This window comes from Ambystoma mexicanum, chromosome 7q (assembly GCF_040938575.1).
Source record: "Ambystoma mexicanum isolate Mex_15411 chromosome 7q, UKY_AmexF1_1, whole genome shotgun sequence".
In the NCBI taxonomy this organism is placed as follows: Eukaryota; Metazoa; Chordata; class Amphibia; order Caudata; family Ambystomatidae; genus Ambystoma; species Ambystoma mexicanum.
In genome coordinates this window covers 174097917-174117481 of record NC_090941.1, presented here as the reverse complement: position 1 = coordinate 174117481, position 19565 = coordinate 174097917, and the positions used below count along the sequence as shown (strand labels likewise).

The 19565-nt window shown below is 48.2% G+C and overlaps 1 protein-coding gene across 9 annotated transcripts in view; it reads left to right on the top strand.

The window, feature by feature from the left end:
- FARP1 (FERM, ARH/RhoGEF and pleckstrin domain protein 1) overlaps positions 1-19565 on the top strand; it is a 1178254-nt gene that overhangs the window by 726348 nt on the left and 432341 nt on the right. For all 9 annotated transcript variants that reach the window (XM_069640745.1, XM_069640749.1, XM_069640747.1 and 6 more), the window contains exon 9: positions 3962-4057. In XM_069640745.1, the coding sequence (XP_069496846.1) occupies positions 3962-4057 (96 nt within the window). The remainder of the gene's footprint in view (positions 1-3961; positions 4058-19565) is intronic.

Here is a 19565-nt window from a genome sequence, read left to right as displayed (position 1 = left end):
GTGTAAAAACCCTACTGCTGACATTGACCCCTCTTGAGATAAGCCTGGCTGCTCAGCCACACTACCAACCTGTATAGTACAGACTTATACCAAAGGTTGGGTTCTTATTGCCAGGAGGTGAAGGTTGCTGTACTGCACCCAAAGGGTACTGCACACAATCTTGCCTAACAGAGCGAGGACAGAGCCAAAGTGTTCGCCAACTACTATAGGGAACTGTACAGGGAGCGGGTGGTCGAGAAACCTGCAGCTATTGAACAGTACATTGAGGGGACTGGCTTGCCGCAGGTAAGCCAGGAGCAGTGGGCTAGGCTAGAGATGGATCCGACCTTGGAGGAGATCCAAGCAGCCATCACACAACTTCAATCTGGAAATGCCCCAGGACCAAATGGGTTCCGGGCAGAGTTCTGGAAAGTGGTGGGGCAGGGGCCTGCAGAGGAAATGAGGACAATGTTTGAGTGCTACGAGGGAGGCACACTCCCAGAGGATCTTCAACAGGCAACGATAGTGGTTAAACGTAAGAAAGGGAAACTGCCCGAGCAATGAAGTGGGTACCGCCTAGCTCTCTGATCAATGGGGAGGCCAAAGTCCTAGCTAATAAACGTATCCCAGTCATTAGAATACTGGTACATCTGGATCAGTGTGGGTTTGTGCTGGGGAGGGTGGCCAGGATGAATATTCGGAGACTGCACAATGCCATGAGTGCGGCCTCATCGCTGGAAGGGCCTCATGCGCTGATAGCAGTAGACTCAGAGAAGGCCTTCGACTCGGTAGGATGGGAGTACCTCTGGGCGACTGAGAAGGTTTGGTTTTGGCACCAGATTTGTACAATGGGAGCAACTACTATACACTGACTCTGTAGCGCAAGTCAGAGTGAACGGGTGCTGCTCTGGAGCCTTTCTGCTACAAAGGGGAACTAAGCAGAGATACCCACTCTTGTTTTGCTTAGCAATGGAGCCTCTGGCTGCCAGGGTAGGGAAGATGGCTCAGCGGCAATGCGTTCTGGAATCAAGACGACACGGAGCAACACAGGTACGATCCCTGGGTCCACGCTTAGAAACCTCTGGGTATTAAGCGCGTTATAAATAACCAATTACAAATACAATTACAGGGTAAGGCTGGACCTCCTGCTGAAGGGCTTCGCCTGGCCGGAGGACGGGAGGAACACATCGTTACTAGCAGTACCCACCCAGAATTGCCCGGGTCTGTAGCCAACTTGCACGTGTGGTCTGCTATAAGCTTGTGTATGATTGTGTCCTAACTTCTTATTGTTGAAAAAATCCTAAAACTGGTGATCTCCCGAAATCGCCTATGCTGATAGTACAGTGCTGGATCCCGCTCCACCCCTGTGCAGGGCACGTGGGTGTCGTTGGTCAAATTTCACCATCACCAGTACAACCCTGACCGGTATGTCGACTTTGAGCCAAAATATCAGCCCACCCACTGTTATGGGGCTGGAGCCAACCCAGAACATACAAACGTTTACAAATCTAATAGCACTCGGCCAGACCCACCCGTGCAGGGCGAATAATGGGTGGGTTGGTCAGATTTCACTATCGCCAGTACACCCCAGACTGGTATGCTGACCTCGGACCAAAACTTCAGCCAACCAACTGTTGTGGGGCTAGAGCCAACGATCGAAAATCGGCTATATCCCGAAATCGCCCATACTAATAGTACAGGGCCGGACACCTCCCTTTGCAGGAAATATGGGTGGGTTGGTCAAATTTCACTACTGCAGTACGCCCCAGACTGGTATGCCCGAGAGTCGGGGAGTTTGGGGAAGTAAGCAGTCTCAGGATAAACTGGGAGAAATCTATGCTCATGACAATAAAAGATGTGAAGGATGCGATTCCCAGAGGGGTGCTCCATCAAATAACTGGGCATCAGAGTTCCTTGGCAACAACCTGGACCCGATCCTGGACAGATTGAAAGGGGACCCCAAGCACTGGGCGACCCTCCCGCTCTCGATGGTGGGCAGGGCAAACCTATATAAAATGAAGGCGTTACCGCAGCTTCTCTAGATTTTACAAAAAACTCCAGTGAAGGTCCCAGCAGGGACGCTTCGAACCATAGAGAGACTGCAGCAGGAGATTATATGGGGAAAAAACACCCTAAGAATAGCGCTACAAATACTGACCAGGTCAGTGTGGGGTGGTAGGCTGGGGGTCTGAATGTGAAGCACTATTACTGGGCATCCCAGCTATTTTTTGTGAATAAGTGGATCCTTGGTCGGACGGAGCTGCCCCATACAGTATCGGACCTGAGCAGGGTGGAGCATGGCCGCATGGCAGTGGTTATACAGGCGTCCGCCCCCTCAGGGGATGACGCAACCAGGGATCTGTTCAATGGACTCTCGCATAGCGGCTCTTAGAGAGATGGGCTGGGAGGGGGTGGTGGCCCACATTTGGGAGAATGCAGATATGCCGGAGGTATGCAAAGTGGGCAGGTAGCAAAGGTGGCAGGACAAGGGGGTAATGAAAATGGGGTACATCCTAGTGCAGAACCGACTTGCCCCTTTTCAACATCTGCAAGAGAAGTTAGGCCTACAGGATAGGGAAGGCTACACATATACTAGACTGCGACATGCAATGGTCCAAGAGCAGCGGGACAGATGGGACATTCCCGAGAGGTCTCCGATCGAAGTTAATCTTATGGAAGGGGAAATACAGGGGAAGGCAATCACATAGTTGCACCAAAGGTTAAGCGGGTTCACATCCAAGCCCCTACAGAAGATGAGAGAGAAATGGGAGACGATCCTAGGGACACTGGAAGAGCAGGACTGGATGGAGACACTATGCTCACTGAGAGAGGCCAGCATATATAGGAGACTACGCTTGATGCAGTATAAGGTCCTGCACAGGACGTACTATAGTTGGGAACGACTCCAATGGATGGGCAGGTGCCCCAGACACCCAATGCCTGAAGGGCAGAGAGGGGACGGGTTCATTCTTTCATGCGCTGTGGGAGTGCCCAGAGGTGCAATCCTTTTGGGGTTGTCAGAACCAAGACATCCAGGGCCGTTATCGCTCCAATTCCAGACTGCCTTGAATTGACTCCTGCATATATGGGGGGTAGGGGAGGCCAACCTGGGATTCCACAACAGAGAGAAGGACCTCATCAGAACTGCCATGGTGACCAGGGAAAAAGGTCCTGAGGTGGACTGGGGTAACCTGACAAAACCAAACCTACAGAAGTGGATGGAGGGGATGAGTACTTTGCAAAGCTACAGCGGAGGGTGTACAGGAAAAGGGGGCATCCCCAGAAATTTGAAAAAATATGGGCCAAATTGGTAGAGTTGGGATAGGCAGGGGGATGGAGGGCTTGGGGGGTTGTGGGGGGAATTGTGGGGTGGCCAAGAATCGGAGACAATGGGCAACACTGGGCGTGACAAGTTGGGGAAGGTTATGGACAGGTGATTGCAGGGGAGGATACTAGGGAGTGGGAGGAGGGATTTCTGAAGGGGATGCATAGGATGACTTTTCACATTTGTTGTTTGTGCTTATGGTTATGTTTAATTGCACAAAATACATTTTTTTTAAAAAAAAAAATGTTTTAACGTAGACAGCCCAGATTGCAGAGCCCTTGATTGTTAGTAACAAAATAGAACTGGCAAAAGCCCTTCAAGTATAGAGATGTTAATCTGCCATCTTGGGGAAATTGGTCAAGAAGGAGACAGCAGGCATAGGCGCGAGTCCTGTAGCCACACCGGTTAGGTTGACTTTTTATCTGCAAACCAACTTTTGTGTACACTGCCATGTGTTTCGAGGAGGAGGGTCTAGGAACAAACAGTACCGAAGAAGTTAATGTTGAGTAACTTTTATTTGTGTTGTGTATAAATGCTGCACACCTCCTATGAGTCGCCTCTGTTCTGTTAAGAGATTGTCTGAGTTGTGGCTTTGTAATGGGCTCGACAGGTAGCAAGAATGTGAATTTGTCTGTGACTCGCTGTTTGTGTTCTTAGGGTCACACAAAGATCAATGCCTTCAACTGGGCAAAGGTGCGAAAGCTGAGTTTCAAGAGGAAGCGCTTTCTGATAAAATTGCGCCCTGATGCCAATGTGAGTACTTTCTATTGTTGGGACGTTCACTGCATTCTTTTTCAAGTTAAATGCACTGTGAGGACTGTAATCAGTACATAAAAATGCTTCCCCTGCTACTTTAAATATACAATATCTGAGCTGACCTACTGCCTTGGAATGTTGATGTAAAACTGGGTGGCCCAAAAGTATACTTGCTTATTATTGGAGTGAAATGGATGCAGTTAAATACACACTATGCTCTCCAATGGATCTTTAGATACCTGTTTTAACTGCAGTGTTGAAATTGCTCTCTATGTAATTCACTACTTTCAGATGATTCTTTAGCATTGGAAGAACGTCACTTGCTACTCTTATTATGCTAGGATCATCTCACTTATATTGGAATTAAACAGCAATGGATTTTAGCAAGATAGTTTTTGACATCTAATGGCGCTTTGAAACACAATTTACTTGATGTATGAGCGCCTTATTAATATATTTTTCTTGATAGCCCGTTTTTCATTGTTGATGTACAATTGCATGTTATATCCATACTTGTAGCTGCATCAAACATTATTGCTATACAGCAAATGTTTTATTTCAACTGCCTGTATGTAGGTAAATCTGCTACGACTAATGCTTTACTCTTACAGCTCATGTTATTTGTCACACGCTGTAAAGTGTTGAGCCTATAGGTCAGGTGAGGCTAAGCCCTACAGACGAGCAGCCATTCTCGCCAGCACAGTATAGGTGAGCGACTATTTCAAGCACTTGCGTCCATGTGCCATTTTAAGCTAGTTGCTTTGTTCTTGGATCTCTGTGGTGCCATCTAGAGATCACTTTGCAGTTTTTTTAGGTTGTGGTGTTTGGGTGCTCTTTCTTTTTCCTGTTGTCAGTGTTTGGCGGTATGGTGCTCCTCTGGTCGTGGACTTGGCTCTTAATTCACATGCGCTACTTGTATTATTGCACGGCCAGCCCAAATGCTTGTGGCAGGAGTCCTGGGTATCCGCATAGCACCCCATTTAGCAGTTTAGTGGACCTCATAATTAGCCTTCTCTTTGGCCCTGCTTGTATGATACTAGAAGCTGCTAGAATCGGCTTGTTTGAGAGACCTCTTTAGGTCTCTTCCTTTCCGCAGTTCCAGAAGCTTTGAACACACTCTCCAGTGACGCCCTGTTATTCATTGCGAGGAGAGTATGTTGTCCTTGCGAATGTGTTAAGCTTTGAGGGTCGATTCCGGAGGAAGTGCAGGGCAGTCTAGAGTGTCAGATTGTCTGAGCATGTGACCGGCATTGTGCTCACAAGTGTTGGCCTTTGGGGAAGAAAAGTCTTTGTGCTTCCTTGCAGTAGTTGTATCAGGATCTTAGACTTCTTGTTCGGTGCCTGCTGTCTGGGCATTGATTTGTAATGTTCCCGCCTCTGAATTTATTCATGTGATCTGAGCGAGGTGTGGCTTCAGTGAGGGGGTACTGGTGTGGCATGGAATTGATTGTTTTCTTGGCCATGTTGATGCTTTGGAGTGTCACTTCTCTCCCCTTGAAGCTGACCTTGTAGCATCTGTATTTGGGCCCCATTCCTCTGAGAATAGGATTAGCAAGTCTTACTTTCCATGCATTGGCACAAGATATGCTGAAGTCCTATTGCGAAAGCACGTTTTAATGTTTGGGTTATGACAAATCCGTTGATGCGTCCCTTCTACCCTAGGGGGGAGCCCCTTCCCATGGGACCAGGGAGGTGAGGCCACTCAGTGATGGTCCCCCTGGGGGTGGTACTTAGCAGGGGGATCTCATGGGGAGGGATCCCCCCATGGGACTAAGGGACTACTATCCATGGAGCATGCAATATACTTCTTCCAAAAACACCTCCCCCACCAACCCCATACCTGGTCGTCCAGTAAATATGTCAAGTAGAAAATATACAAAGTTCTGGGATGAAGAAGAACCTAGTCTACCCTAGGGAGATAACTAGGATAGGTACTGGAATGAGGAGGAGGTGCTGAGCCATGAAGAGCACTCCCCACATATACATTGAGCATTTGAGGGATTTCCGAATGCTGATTGGCCCAAAAAGAGAAGAAAGGGAAGAAGGACTTGAGACCAGGAGAGAAGATCCTAGCTGGAGGATCCACAATTATGGTGAACATTTGCTTGCATCACAGAAAGAAAAGGCTGGTGAAATGTTTGCCTCAAACAGTCTGACGTGGAAGGACCGAAAGAAGTAGAGGACATCCAGGCGAGATACTGCATGGTTGAAGTAAGACACACTCACAGAAGGACTGCAGAGCAGCAGCACGTCGGAAGACCCGAAAGCCCCGCAGAAGTCGAGAGCAGAACTTGAGGAAGCCTATATCCAATGGGACGGAAGCAACAGAAACCCTGACGGTACCGGGGCTAACGGGGAGATTAAAAAGGGTAGCGGAAGGTACGGGCACCCGCTGGAACTATTATACGGGGGCACAGGGAAAGACCCTGGGGGAAGAACCAAGTTCTCCAACCCCACTCCAGAAAGACAAGAGACATGGGTCTGGGACCCGCACCCTTTTAGGAAAAGCATCACAATCACTCTTTCTCATCGCAGTACCTGGCAAGGAAGTAAACCAGACCTGCCAACACATGTCTTGGACCCGCCAACACATGTCTTGGACCCGCCAACACATGTCTTGGACCCGCCAACACATGTCTTGGACCCGCACCTACGATAATAAAACCTGAGAGAGGCAAGGGGAAGGAAGACATTCACCCGAATTTTGCAAATTGTAGTAAGAAGCCTGAGGAAGGTCAGGGGAAGGGAGTCCATTCTCCCGGACACTGTGAAAACCCCATAGTGAAGAAACCACTGTGAGCTAGGATGAATATTGTCATTTGCACAGGAACTTGCCCCTTTGAGTTTAACTGAGAACTTTAATGTTGTTGACATCTCAACCTGTAACTCTGTTTTGATACCTTGGAAAGGGATTGAGACCTGAGGAAGGGAGTCATTCCCTCAAGTAAAGGCCCCACCTACAGTTGGAGCTGGAATCCGGTGTCCAGAAGAAGGTAGTCCTTTTTCTGGACCAAGAAGATCCATTACTTCTTTAGTTTAGTTATAAAGGTAAGAGACTGATGCAGAGTTTTGACACAGGATGGTGGGCTTTTAGTTCACATGGACATCTTGACTATTTTTGGTTGAGGCAGGGAAGGAAACCCATCTTGGAGTTGGGGAAAGGTGGGTTTTCTTGTTTATCAGTTTATACCAATAACCATGCCACCTGTGTCAGCCTCCTCCTTCTGCACTCTTATAGGATGTGGACAGCCAGCTGAAGCTTCCAACCTAGTGCAAGTTTCTTTGCCTTGCTGGTGTTGATGGGCATATGATTCCCTTTGTGGTATCAGGCTTGTGTATTATGTTAGGGGACCATTGAAACTGCTACATAACCTGGTACTTTGGGCACTTGCACGATTTATCTGTTTTACTATATCCGGATCAGTAGTTGGAATCCTTGCAGCCACTGGTTCAGCTTACATAGGCATTATGTGCATGTGCTGTGTTCCTGCAACTGTCAATTTTCTGTGATCTCATCAACCACACCTAGATCTTTTAACATTAGGACAGTGTTTACTCCTCATGCGTTCAGAGTTCAAGCAGATTTAATGCCCCACAGCATTTCCTCTGGGCGTCATTTTTGTGGTGTTAATGATGCATGGTATCTTCAGAATGATGTTACAGTTCAGTTTCTGTTCACAATAATTAGTTCCGGATTTACTTGCACACACACACTCTTATTCCAAGTCTGGCTGTCCGGATATAAGGGTGCCGGTAGCAGCGTACCAGCAACCGAACCGCCTGACTACAACTATGCCTGCAGCGGTCTTTGCTCCTGGCAGGTTTGACATGCCAGGGGCGCCAGGACCTGCAGGCATGGTTTACGCTGAAGCACCAGCACCATTGGCAATGGTGCTGGTGCTTCCATGTCCCCATTCCTATGGAGTCTTTTGGTCAGCAAAATTTCCAATTTCGTCATCCTCCATGTTCCACACAAAGGCTGCAAGACAAAATAGCTGAATTCAGGGCTTGGAAATGTTCCATCGCCACCATATGTCATTGTCATTGGGCTACTAATGCATTAAAAGAATACAGTCATAATGCAGCCAAAACTACATTACACAGCTGTCTGTCACCAGCATACTCCTCATCACACTGTTTGATAGAGCTCACCCATGGTTCAAAATGGGGTCCTTATAAACACCACTGCCCTGCTAGCCATATTGGTTACATTAGGATAGTGCATGCCAACAAAAAAAAAGTTGTAGTGACAGGAGTCCTTCTGGACATAAAAGGAAAGTGGAAAAACCATAGAAGTCGGTAACATTTTTAGCAAACTCAAAATGTTTGGGGACGAAGCCCCCCAAACTATGATTATGACCCATTGGCCATGCAGCCTCGGCCAGTTACTTTTTCCCCTGCTTGTATTGCCAGGGACCTCCACTATGCATCCCACCCAGCTCCTCCCCATAGGCCTAGGTGCCCAATTTGCACAGATTGATCCCTGACCGGCATGAGTAAACCTATTGTCTGGAACCTGTATCTAATGAAGTTTGAAAACCCCTTTTTCATTTCGCATAAATGTTCATTTCGCATAAATGTTCATTGCCAGTATGATGGTATTTTGTTTCAACATATAGGAGTTACTAATCATTGTTTTTCAGAATTCATTTGTGTTGCACTAATATTGTAATACATTTGTATTGCTTTTATATTTTCTATTTTGAATTTGTATTGTCATACATTCTTCATACATAGTTTTATTCTTGGGTATTTTTAACGCTATGTGTTCCGCGTTGATTCTAAACTTTAGTGAAAGAAAATCATGCCATGAATTGCTTTTTTAAAGAATTCAGTTAGTATTCAAATTGGCGATCATAATTGATTTGACATATAAAGAGGGATTGCTTCTCATTCTCACTCCAAAACAATTTATGCAAGTCACACCTTCAAAAGTCTTGTACCAATACCAATTAAAATGTTTATAGGAATCCTATCATGAGTTTTGTTAGGACGCCAATGGATATTATTGTTGCTTTAACGTTTCATTAATTAAACAGACATATTGGCAGAGATTATCCCTTGACATCATGTTTTTTTATAGATTTTCTCAAGAGGAACCATTTTTTGTGGCAAGAGCCTGTGCCAAAAGGTACTTTTAGCAATGGATTCCTTCACATATCAGTTTTGTATTTTGAATCGTAGATTTGTAGCGCCCTTCACCAAATTGTTTATTTCTCTGCAGTCACCTGAAAGGCAAGCATCAGGCATGTATATGAAGTATACCGTTATATGAAGTATACTGTTTTTAAAGTGAGACAATGGTATAAATGCAAGAAATTCATGTGTTCGCATGGTTTACACCATGCTGACCAGAGAAGCCGCTGCGTGGACAGCTTTATTTCTAATCTGTATCTCTAGTCCCCTTTGTCCATTGTATAGATCAGGCCATCATGCAGTAATGACTCCACCCACCTGTGAGGCAACAACTTTAGATTACATTTATCAGAAAACCACATTTGTTGTTTATTTGCACAGTCCTGTTGAGCAAGTGGGGGATACTGTAGTTTCATAGTCTGGAGAGTGCAGCATGTCTAAATATCAGTTTTGGATCATGATTAGTTTTTGTTTGGTTCCCAAATAAGCTGGGTACATTAAGAATTATGGCCGACATGCTGAGAATTTGTTTACTGTACATAGGATATTTGATAACGAGGTGAATCCTCAATTCTTTTTTAGGGTAGTCGCCATCAACGGCTTCCCCTTGAACGGTCAGGCATAAAACGTGATGGAGTGGTATTCATTTTCCTTAAGCTTGATTATCCATAAGAATTATAAAGATCACTCTCAGAAATGGGGAGGTTAAATACTTTTTTCCAGAATCTTTTTCAAGAGTTTTGCTTTAGATCTCATGATTTCTGATCAGAGTTTTAATTCATGAGATGTTGACTAAACCAGCAATAGGTAGGCATTTGGTAAGGCAAAAGCATAATTCGATTTGTTAAATTAAGTGATTGGGTGCTAGAAAAGCCTATGGCTAAAATCAAATTTATGGTTTAAGGTTTTTGCTGTGGGGCGTATTTGTATAAGCCAAATGTTGGTTAGTCAAATGCAGTAGTGGTTTCGAAAGCTGGCATGAAACCTGTAATTGAATGGGCATTTCTTGGATGGTTTTGCGCTTGGTACAGTAACATAACAAGGCTGTCCTTACCATATCATGAAGCAAGACAGACAATGGATTCAAATGTGTTCTCAAAGTAGCATTATTTAACTTAAAAGGCAAGGTGGAGTAAGGCCCAACTTGCCCTATGCTAAGGTGGGATTTCCCTAGCTAAAGAAAACAAAGGATAGTCTGTGTCAGGATGTCCAACTTAAGAACTTTAATGTAACTCTGTCCCGGGAGGATAGCTCAGCGGCAGCGTGCGCGTCTTGGAAGCAAGACGACACAAAGCAACAACAGGTTCGATCCCCGGGTCCGCGCTTAGAAACCTCTGGGTGTTTACGCGCGTTATAAATACGTAAGTAACTAAGACAAAAAAAAAACACAATTACTCAACTAAGAAAAACAAACAATTCCTGTAACAGTGCCTCGATACGGGCTGTTTCAGCGCTTTATAAATGTAAAATAAATAAATAAATAAAGTCTGTGTCCAAAAACTATACTTGCCCTCAAAACTAACAGTATACAATGTGTAGGGATATCTTGACTTAGTATCGGCTTAGTATCTGCTTTCTCAAGTGCAAAATAGTTCTCAAAATAGAGGAACTCTCTTCCCCAAGAGTACAAACCTTCTTGCTTTCAAAATAACAGTTCCTTGGGACGCTTCCCAAATCGAGGTTTCCTTCCCCCAAGAGTTGAAACTTCCAGCTTTTGAAAAGCAACATAGTTCTGTTTCTTATTTTCAGTATCATACAGCAAGGTATAGAAACGCATGAGCTTGACTTCAAAGATAATTTCATTGGCTTTTCGATATAGGGCACTCTGTCTAGGCGCAATTGTTGGACCACTTGGTCCACCCATTACAGGTCACGCAACCGATACCCTGTCTTTCTCCTTCCATCAACACTTAGCCACTGGTTCCGACTAACATTGATACTTGTGTCACATGCTTCAGACACTGTTTGTGGTCACTTTAACCACCATACACTTTATTACTTTATTGTTTGTATTACCGTAGCTCTTGTCAACGTATCCGTCTCTTGCCACGACAAGTCTCTTAGTTTGCCATGCCTGGGCCCCTCTGGACTTTGGGCCACTTTCAGTTTTCCAACTTCGTACTTCCTTAGTACTCTCTTCACTTTGCCTTTTACTTGTTTCACATACCGTACTCCTGGACTCTTGTCTCATGCACCACTTTGCTTTTACTCCTTGCTTCCTGAGCGTTCAACTGACTGTTTGCAGCTTTCACAAGTGTTTTCAATACCTTTTTACTATGTTCAGTATTTACAATTGCTTTCAATACTTTTCCATGCAGCATTCACTACTGCTTTCATTTGGCTGCACTTCATTCAAAACTTCAACAATATTTGTTCCGGCATTCAACAGAACTTTTAATCATGTTGCCTTACACTCGGCAGATGCAATGGATTCTGCTACATGTTACCGGAGTGCTCCAGTCGGAATGTATATTGACTCTACACTCGCAGGTCTCACACCGCAGCGTTCTTCCTCCTGCTGTCTTTCGTAACAGGCTTCTCCATGCTCTGGCTACTTCCTGGCTTCTCCAGACTCTGCCTCCCTCTCGTGGTCGGCAGCGTGAGTACTGCCCGCTTTTCCTGACTTCTCTCAGCTGTGGTTGCAGTCACAGGGAGCTCCACTGGTTCCCCCCTCTAGAACCGCTTCGGCAGATGGCAGGACCTCTGGACCCTCGCACAGCCTACCATAGCTACGGTGTTCTCTTCTCCTGTGCAGCACTGGTTCGGCCTTCTGGGTCTCCAGCTTCCTTTCCAGCCTTTTCCACAATCCTCGGCACATCAGGCATTTTTATATCCAGCAGGTGTTCAGTGACACCTGGTGTGGATCGTGGAGTTCTTTTGCCTGACTTTGGAAGACTACATTATGCAGACATGATTGGTTGTTCCGCTGGTATGCCTCCATAGTTCTTTCTCGTCTCAGTACCAGAATGGTGTTTGAAATGGTCTGATTTAATAGTCTTTTCACCTCTGTTTGGTCTCTGATGTGATATGTCCATGAACTGAGGATGTCCTACTAATGTCTCTTCTTCGTCCCAGTACTAAGACGTTGTTTCTGGGGAGCATATTGAAAGGAGGAGAAGGGAAGGGGTTGGCAATATCCTACAAAGGCTTTAGGGATCGAGGTCTTGTTGTGAAAGGAAAAGGGGTAACACCGTTTCGAGGGGATTGGGTCCTCCGACGTATTCCATATCTATGACCGTAATCACCACAGCTGTGCTGCTTCGGAAAATCTTTCGGCGTCTGTGTCAGTGACGTCGATATGCCGTCCTCGAGGGCCTCAGTCGAGCCGACGTCAGCGGATGTTATAAGTAGGACGCACGACGCCCGTAGCCTTAGTTCCGTTTTTTCCGCGAACGTGTTCGCTTCGGAGATCTCGGCGTGCCTCGATTCTACTGAATCCTGTTTTTTCGGTTCTTCGAACCTGTTTCCTCATTGAATATTGTATGATGTCTTCGGCTTCTTCCACCCCGCGGTCCGGGTTTAAGAAGTGTCGGGTGTGCGGGTCCAAGATGTCGCTGACGGACAGGCACGATGCTTGCCTCTGGTGCCTCGGGGAGGACCATGATACAGATGACTGTGTCGACTGCCAATCGCTCACATCGAAGTCTTTGCGGGAGCGTAAGAAGCAGCTGTCGGTCGGTAAGGTGGCCAAGCCCCGGAAGTCACGTTCCACTGGTCTTTTGACGGATGATTCGAGGGGTGAGACTCTGCATCGTCGTCGTGAGTCCGGGGGTTCTCGGTCTGGGAGTCGGTCCCCCCCATTCCTCTGCCTCTTCGAGGCACTTCAGGAAGCGCCATCACAGGTCGCCTTCCCTGTCCTCGTCCGAGGACTCCGCCCATCGGCGGGTTGCTTGTCCCAACATGCATTCCACTCCTGAGGAGTTGGATTCCTTCCAAAAGGAGATGTTGGCGATTTTTCAATCGCAGGGCTCCGGTCCATCCGCGCCGTCTGAGGACGCCGGACGTGGCTGTAGTAGAGACAACACTCGTCCGCCTTCGGGCTCGAGCAGTCGTCGCGACCACCGGGAGCCTTCGAGGTCCCGGTTGGACAAGGATGGTCGCTCTAGGAATGCCCATTCCAGGTCCTGGTCCTTGACACCCTCTAGACAGCAAGAACCTGTGAAGTCTTCGAAAGAGGTCATAGACGCCGCCGGCGCCGAAGTCGTCGACCCTCTCAACGCTCTGCCTCCGAGGAAGTCATCAACGCCATCGGCACCCAGGCTGTCGAGAGACACACTTGGGGCTCTGCCCTTGGGACATGTTGATGCCGCTGAAGCTGTCGGCGCAGCGCTCGACGCAGATTCTGTCAAAGCCTTTCGAGGTGGCTTTGTCGGGGGTACCCCGTGGCACGGTGGAACCCCCAGAAAGGCTCTGGCCAAGGCTAAACATGTCTTTGTTCCCTTTTCTGTACCCTCTTTCCAGCCTTTGGGTTATATTTCTGAGGTGGATGAGTGGGTCTGAGGAAGGTGAGGTTCCTGCAGAGGTTCCTGATGGCCTCCTTTCTGGTCATAGCCAACTTGAGGACCTGCGCCAGTCGTTGCATGACGCCAGTGGGCTGGGCACTTCTCCGGAGGTGGAGTTTGGTAGGCCTGAGCCTGGCACGCATGCTGACTCCTCTTACTGGCGCCTGATATCGAGGGTCACGGATTACTTGGGGTGGTCTGCCCCCCCCTGGGGTTTTTCAGCAGGATGATCTGACTGGTATCCTCGACCAAGGTTCCACCAACTGACCCGGTACTGCCATTCCATATGGCCTTACAGAGAAGGGTGGCTGCGGCTTGGACTTCTCCGGAGAGTCTCCCTGCAGTGAGCAAGTCCTTGCCGAAGAAAGATCTCCCAGCCAGTGGTGACCCCTGCTACTTGACCACGCACCCCACTCCGGAGAGTTTGGTGGTGCAGGCGGCTACGACCCCGCAAAGCGGGCGTCATACCCTAACATCCCTCCTGATAGGGACGACAAGCGTTTTGACAGCTGGGCGAAGGTGTTTTCTCCTGGGGGTATGGCGCTTCAGGCTGCCAACTCTGTTTGTGCCTTGTCTCGTTTCACGCACACTCTGTGGAACTGTATCTCCTTAGCAGCTGATCATATTCCCAAAGGGGAGGAACGGGATGGTTTTCTTGCTATCGTGCAGGACTGCAAGGACGCCATGTGTGAGTCCGTTCAGTCGTGTCTGGACATGGTTGATTGCGTCAGCCGGTCCATGGCGGCAAGCGCTGTAATACACAGGTTTGCGTGGTTGCAGAAGTTGGGGTTTGCTCCTGATGTGCAAGCTCAGCTCCTAAACATGCCCTTACATGGTGAACATCTTTTTGGGAGCAAGGCTGACGAGAGCCTTGAGAGGTTGCAGACCTCCAAAGCTGCAGCAAAGTCGTTGGGCGCTGCAGTTCGCCAACCTCTGCCTTTTCGTTCTAGGGGACAACCATGGAGGGGAGGTTCCTTTCGATATTACTCGTCCTTTAGTAAATTGAGAGGAGCTGCTAGTCAAAGGGGACACATTAGGAGTGCCAGAGGTGGAAACGGGGTACTCGAGGTGCCAAGGCCACTCGGGCAGTTGCCTCTTTACCCTCGGGCACTGCCGCAGCAGCTTCAGCTCAGTCATGAGGCCATGTCCCATGGTTCGCCGGTTGGGGGAAGGTCGGCGCAGCATCTTGTAGAGTGGCGTGCCATTATTTCAGATATGTGGGTTCTGGAGATCATAGCCCACGGCTACAGTCTTCCTTTCCGGCAGAGGACTCATGACAATCCACCAGGGATTCTCTCTTTGAAGAGTCCGGATCCGCTCCTTGCGCAGGAAATTTAATCCCTGCTGAAGAAAGGCGCCATAGAACTGGTGCCTGTAGCGGAGAGGAACAAGGGATGGTATTCCCCTTATTTTTTGATTTCCAAGAAAAACGGGGGATTGAGGCCCATTATGGACTTGAGCGGTTTGAACAAACTCCTCAGGAAGCACAAGTTCAAGATGGTTACTCTTTCTCAGGTCCTCCAGGCCCTTCAACTTCAGGACTGGTTGGTGTCTCTCGAACTCAAGGATGCTTATTTTCATGTGCCTATCCATCCAAAGCACAAGAAATACCTTTCAATCAGTTTCGGTTCCTGCCGTTCGGATTGACCTCTGCCCGAGGGTCTTCACCAAGCTCATGGTGGTGGTGGCAGAGTATCTCAGGAAAGGGGGGATTCACGTCTACCCCTACCTGGACGATTGGTTGATCAGGGCGCGCTCACCCGAGCAGGTCCTGGATCATCTGTCCGTCACCTGCCACTCCCTTCACAAGCTGGACTTCTCCCTCAACTTAAAGACTTGACGCCAACACAGCGGCTCCAGTACATTGGAGCAGTGCTCGACACATCCCTGGGGCAGTGTTTTCCTCCCTAGGTGAGGGCTCTTCACATTCAGCATATGGTGCACAAGTTTCAACTTGCCCAGACGCTCCCGGCGTTCAAGTTCTTGAGGTTGCTCGGCCTCATGGCATTCTGCATTCTTCTGCTGCCAGAGACGAGGTTGCGGATGAGATCTCTGCAATGGGCCCTCAAGCTCCAGTGGTCACAGTCCTCCGGCATGATGTCTGACCCCGTTCAGGTGCTGCCCTCGGTCACCCAGGACCTTCTGTGGTGGGCCGTCGAAGGCAATCTGATGAGGGGGCCTCCATTTTGGCTGCCCTGGCCGGAGGTGACGATCGTGACGAACGCATCACTCACGGTTGGGGCGCTCATGCCAACGAGTTGACAGTCAGCGGTTGTTGGTCTCCGTCGGAGTCCAGATTCCATATCACTCTGTTGGAGCTGCGGGCCGTCAGGCTTGCCCTGAAGGCTTTTCTGCCGACTGTGCGAGGGAAGGATGTCCTGATTCTGGCGGACAACATAGTGGCCATGCACTACTACCTCAACAAAAAAGGGGGGGCAGGGTCACTTCCTCTGTGCAGGGAGGCGATGCAGCTTGGGTTCTGGGCCATCCAACAGGAAGTTTCGATCTCGGCAGTCATTCTGGCTGGAGACGAAAACGAGACGGCGGACGCTCTGAGCAGGCAGAGCGCGATCTCTCACGAGTGGGAGCTAGCTCAGGAGATTCTCCTGGAGATCTTCGCCCTTTGGGGGACCCCTCACGTGGATCTCTTCCCCTCCCAGTGTCAACCGGAAGTGCGAAAGGTTCTGCTCGTGGCAATTTCCTCCAAACGGAGCCTTGGGAGACGCGTTTGTGGTGGAGTGGTCCTTCCCACTGCTGTACGCATTTCCTCCAGTCCCGGTCATCCCGCAAGTGCTGCAGAGGCTACGGAGGTTCGGTTCCCGAATGATCCTCATTGCTCCAGCATGGGCCCGGAGGATGTGGTACCCGGACCTTCTCGACTTGTCCATCTGCCCTCCACATCGTCTTCCCTACCGAGACGATCTGCTCTCACGGGAGGGGGGGGGTCAGGTTCTCCATCCAGAGGTCAGGTCCCTCAACCTTCACGCTTGGCTTCTGAAAGGTTGAGGTACAAGGATTGGGACATCCCTGAAGACGTGATGGAGGTGTTGCTTTCGGCCAGATGGCTGGCGACTAAGAAGTCCCTGTACGGTTGCCGTTGGAGAAAGATCTGCGACTGTTGCAGGGTTCAGAATGTGGATCCTTTGTCATGTGACATTCCTGTGGTTCGGTCTTTTTTGCTTTCATTGGCCCACAGGGGCCTGCAAGTGGGTACTGTTAACGGTTACCTGTCGGCGCTGTCTATATTTAAGCGCTCGTCTGAGGAGTGTTCCTATTTCAAAATTCCTTAATTTCTCAATTTCTCAAAGGACTCACTAACGTGTTTCCGCCGTCACCTTTCCAGGTGCCTGGTTGGGATTTGAACCTTGTTCTGAAATTCCTTATGGGGGCTCCGCGTGAGCCTTTACATTCGTGTCCTTGGAGGCTTTTAACCCTTAAAACTGTGTTTTTAGTTGCGGTCACTTCCGCTCGCAGAGTGAGTGAGTTGCAGGCACTTTCGGTTAAGCCACCCTTTACTGTGTTTCATAAGGACATGGTTGTCCTTAGCGTTCGTCCTTCCTTTCTTCCGAAGGTGGTGTCGGAATTTCATTTAAGCCAGAAGGTTGTTCTTCCGGCATTTTATCCTCCTCCACATCCTGATAAGGAAGAGGAGAGGCTCGATAGGTTGGATCCTAGGAGAGCTTTAAGTTTCTACTTTTCACGCATGTCCCGGGTCCGAGTGGACGATCAGCTCTTTATTGGTTACGCTGGAAGGCGTTTGGGACAAGCTGTGACTAAGCAGACTTTGCCTAGATGGATTATCTTGGCAATTTCTGAATGTTACCACCTGGAGGGTAAGGACCCTCCGGTAGGCTTACGGGCCCATTCTACTAGGGGTATGGCTGCCTCTACTGCCCTGCAGAGGGGTGTTCCTATTCGTAACATCTGTGAAGCAGCCACCCGGGCTTCAGTCCATACTTTTGTACGACACTTCTCCCTAGATTCTATCCATGGGCAGGATCTGGCCTTTGGCAAGGCGGTCCTTTACTCTGCAATTTAATTGGCCATTCTACATTTCTATATTCGAAATTATTTTTCCCTCCTCCATACGTTGGTACTGCTTTGGGAGTCTGTCATAGATATGGAATACGTTGGAGGACCCAATCCCCTCGAAAAACAAGTTACTCTCTTACCTGGTAACGTTCTTTCGCTGGGATGGTCCGACGACGTATTCCATATCGCTCCCTCCCTACCTGCCCCACTACAGAATTTCTTATGCGATTGCAGCTTACATTTCCGCAAGGCTTTCTGTGGTCATACTGGCAGTGGTTTGGTGCCACACGTTCTGGGGAAAAGACTACAACTGAGGCTACGGGCGTCGTGCGTCCTACTTACAGCATCTGGTGACATCGGCTTGACGGAGGCCCTAGAGGACGGCGTATCGACGTCATCGACGCAGACGCCAAAAGATTTTCCGAAGCAGCACAGCTTTGGTGATTACTGTCATAGATATGGAATACGTCGTCGGACCATCCCATCGAAAGAACGTTACCAGGTAAGAGTAACTTGTTCGTCTCACCGAAGGACGTCCTTTCCCCGTTCCCCAAGTTCCCTCTACCCAGGTGGTCCTCCCTCGAATATGCACCCCTAGGGTTGGGATCCAAAAGCGATGGCCTTTCTCGGGCCACTTGAGAGGAGTATTCTGAGGAAAAAGAAATGCGGACAGCCTCAGGTTCCTCACAACACCCAGTGTTTGTCACATTCTCATTCCACCCAGTAGGTAAGTGGAGATGGTTAGATGGGCGTACAGATTTAGGATGGTATAAAAACATATACATATGCACTAATCACATCATATGCTATGTGATGAATTTAGTGTTCTTTCACCATTGTTAATAAAGATATGTAAATGCTTGCAGGACGTAAAGTGTGTTGCTGAACCCTGTTCTTAGAGAAGACCAGAGAGATGAGGGAGTTGGAGAATTCATCATTTAAGATAGATATTTGTATATTTGGGTGGAAGATTGGGAAGCTCTCTTTAGATCCTTTCCGTTAGCTAAGAAGGTAGATTGCTTTTATTAAAATGATCAGAGTGGTGTGATCTTATACGTTTTGGTTACCATTAAATCAGCTGATTGTAGAAGCAGCAGAATGGAGAGGGACGTCTGTTGTGAGTATTTCAATATGCCATGAATCGCCTTAAAGACACTACCCAGCTAAGACTGGGGATTGGGGCTACTAGATTTTCTCTACATTTTGTTGGACAGTTCATCCTCTGTTCGTGAGAAAGTGGTCAGTCTTTAGATGTACCTTTCTCTATTCTACTTACTGTACATGCTCGAAGAAGGGTTATGTGGACGAATGACAATGGGCAAAGATGCAGGTTATTGGTAGTTGAACAAGTGGGACTGAACTGGTGGAGACTCCATTTTGTCTCCTGCTGTGTAGTGCAAGTTCACCAATGTGTAGAGACTTCGACGAGCAGGGCTTGCTTTTATGTGGTGGGATACCACTTTAATGGCCGTGTCACCATTGGATCCATTTGCATTAGAAAAGAGAACTAGCTACCCAGGCAGGAAGATGATGTGCCCATTTTAGCACCACCCTTTGGATTATTCTTAAGTGTGCTGTGATGAGGAGTAGGTGGGGAGCGTGCCTTTACAAAGTACCAGCCAGGTATTGCCTCTCAGGATGTAGTTGGGGCCCCAATGCCAATTCCCTCTAAACCCCTTCAACATGGGACATTAACAAATGAGAATAGCAGTGCACCTGGGCACTGTTCTGTCAGTGTGCATTAAAGAGCTTCTTGAGAAGCGCACAGCTGGGTGATGATTCATCAGTCTGGAACTGCGTCTCCTACAGTTTCTGTAAAATCCCATATTGAGCAA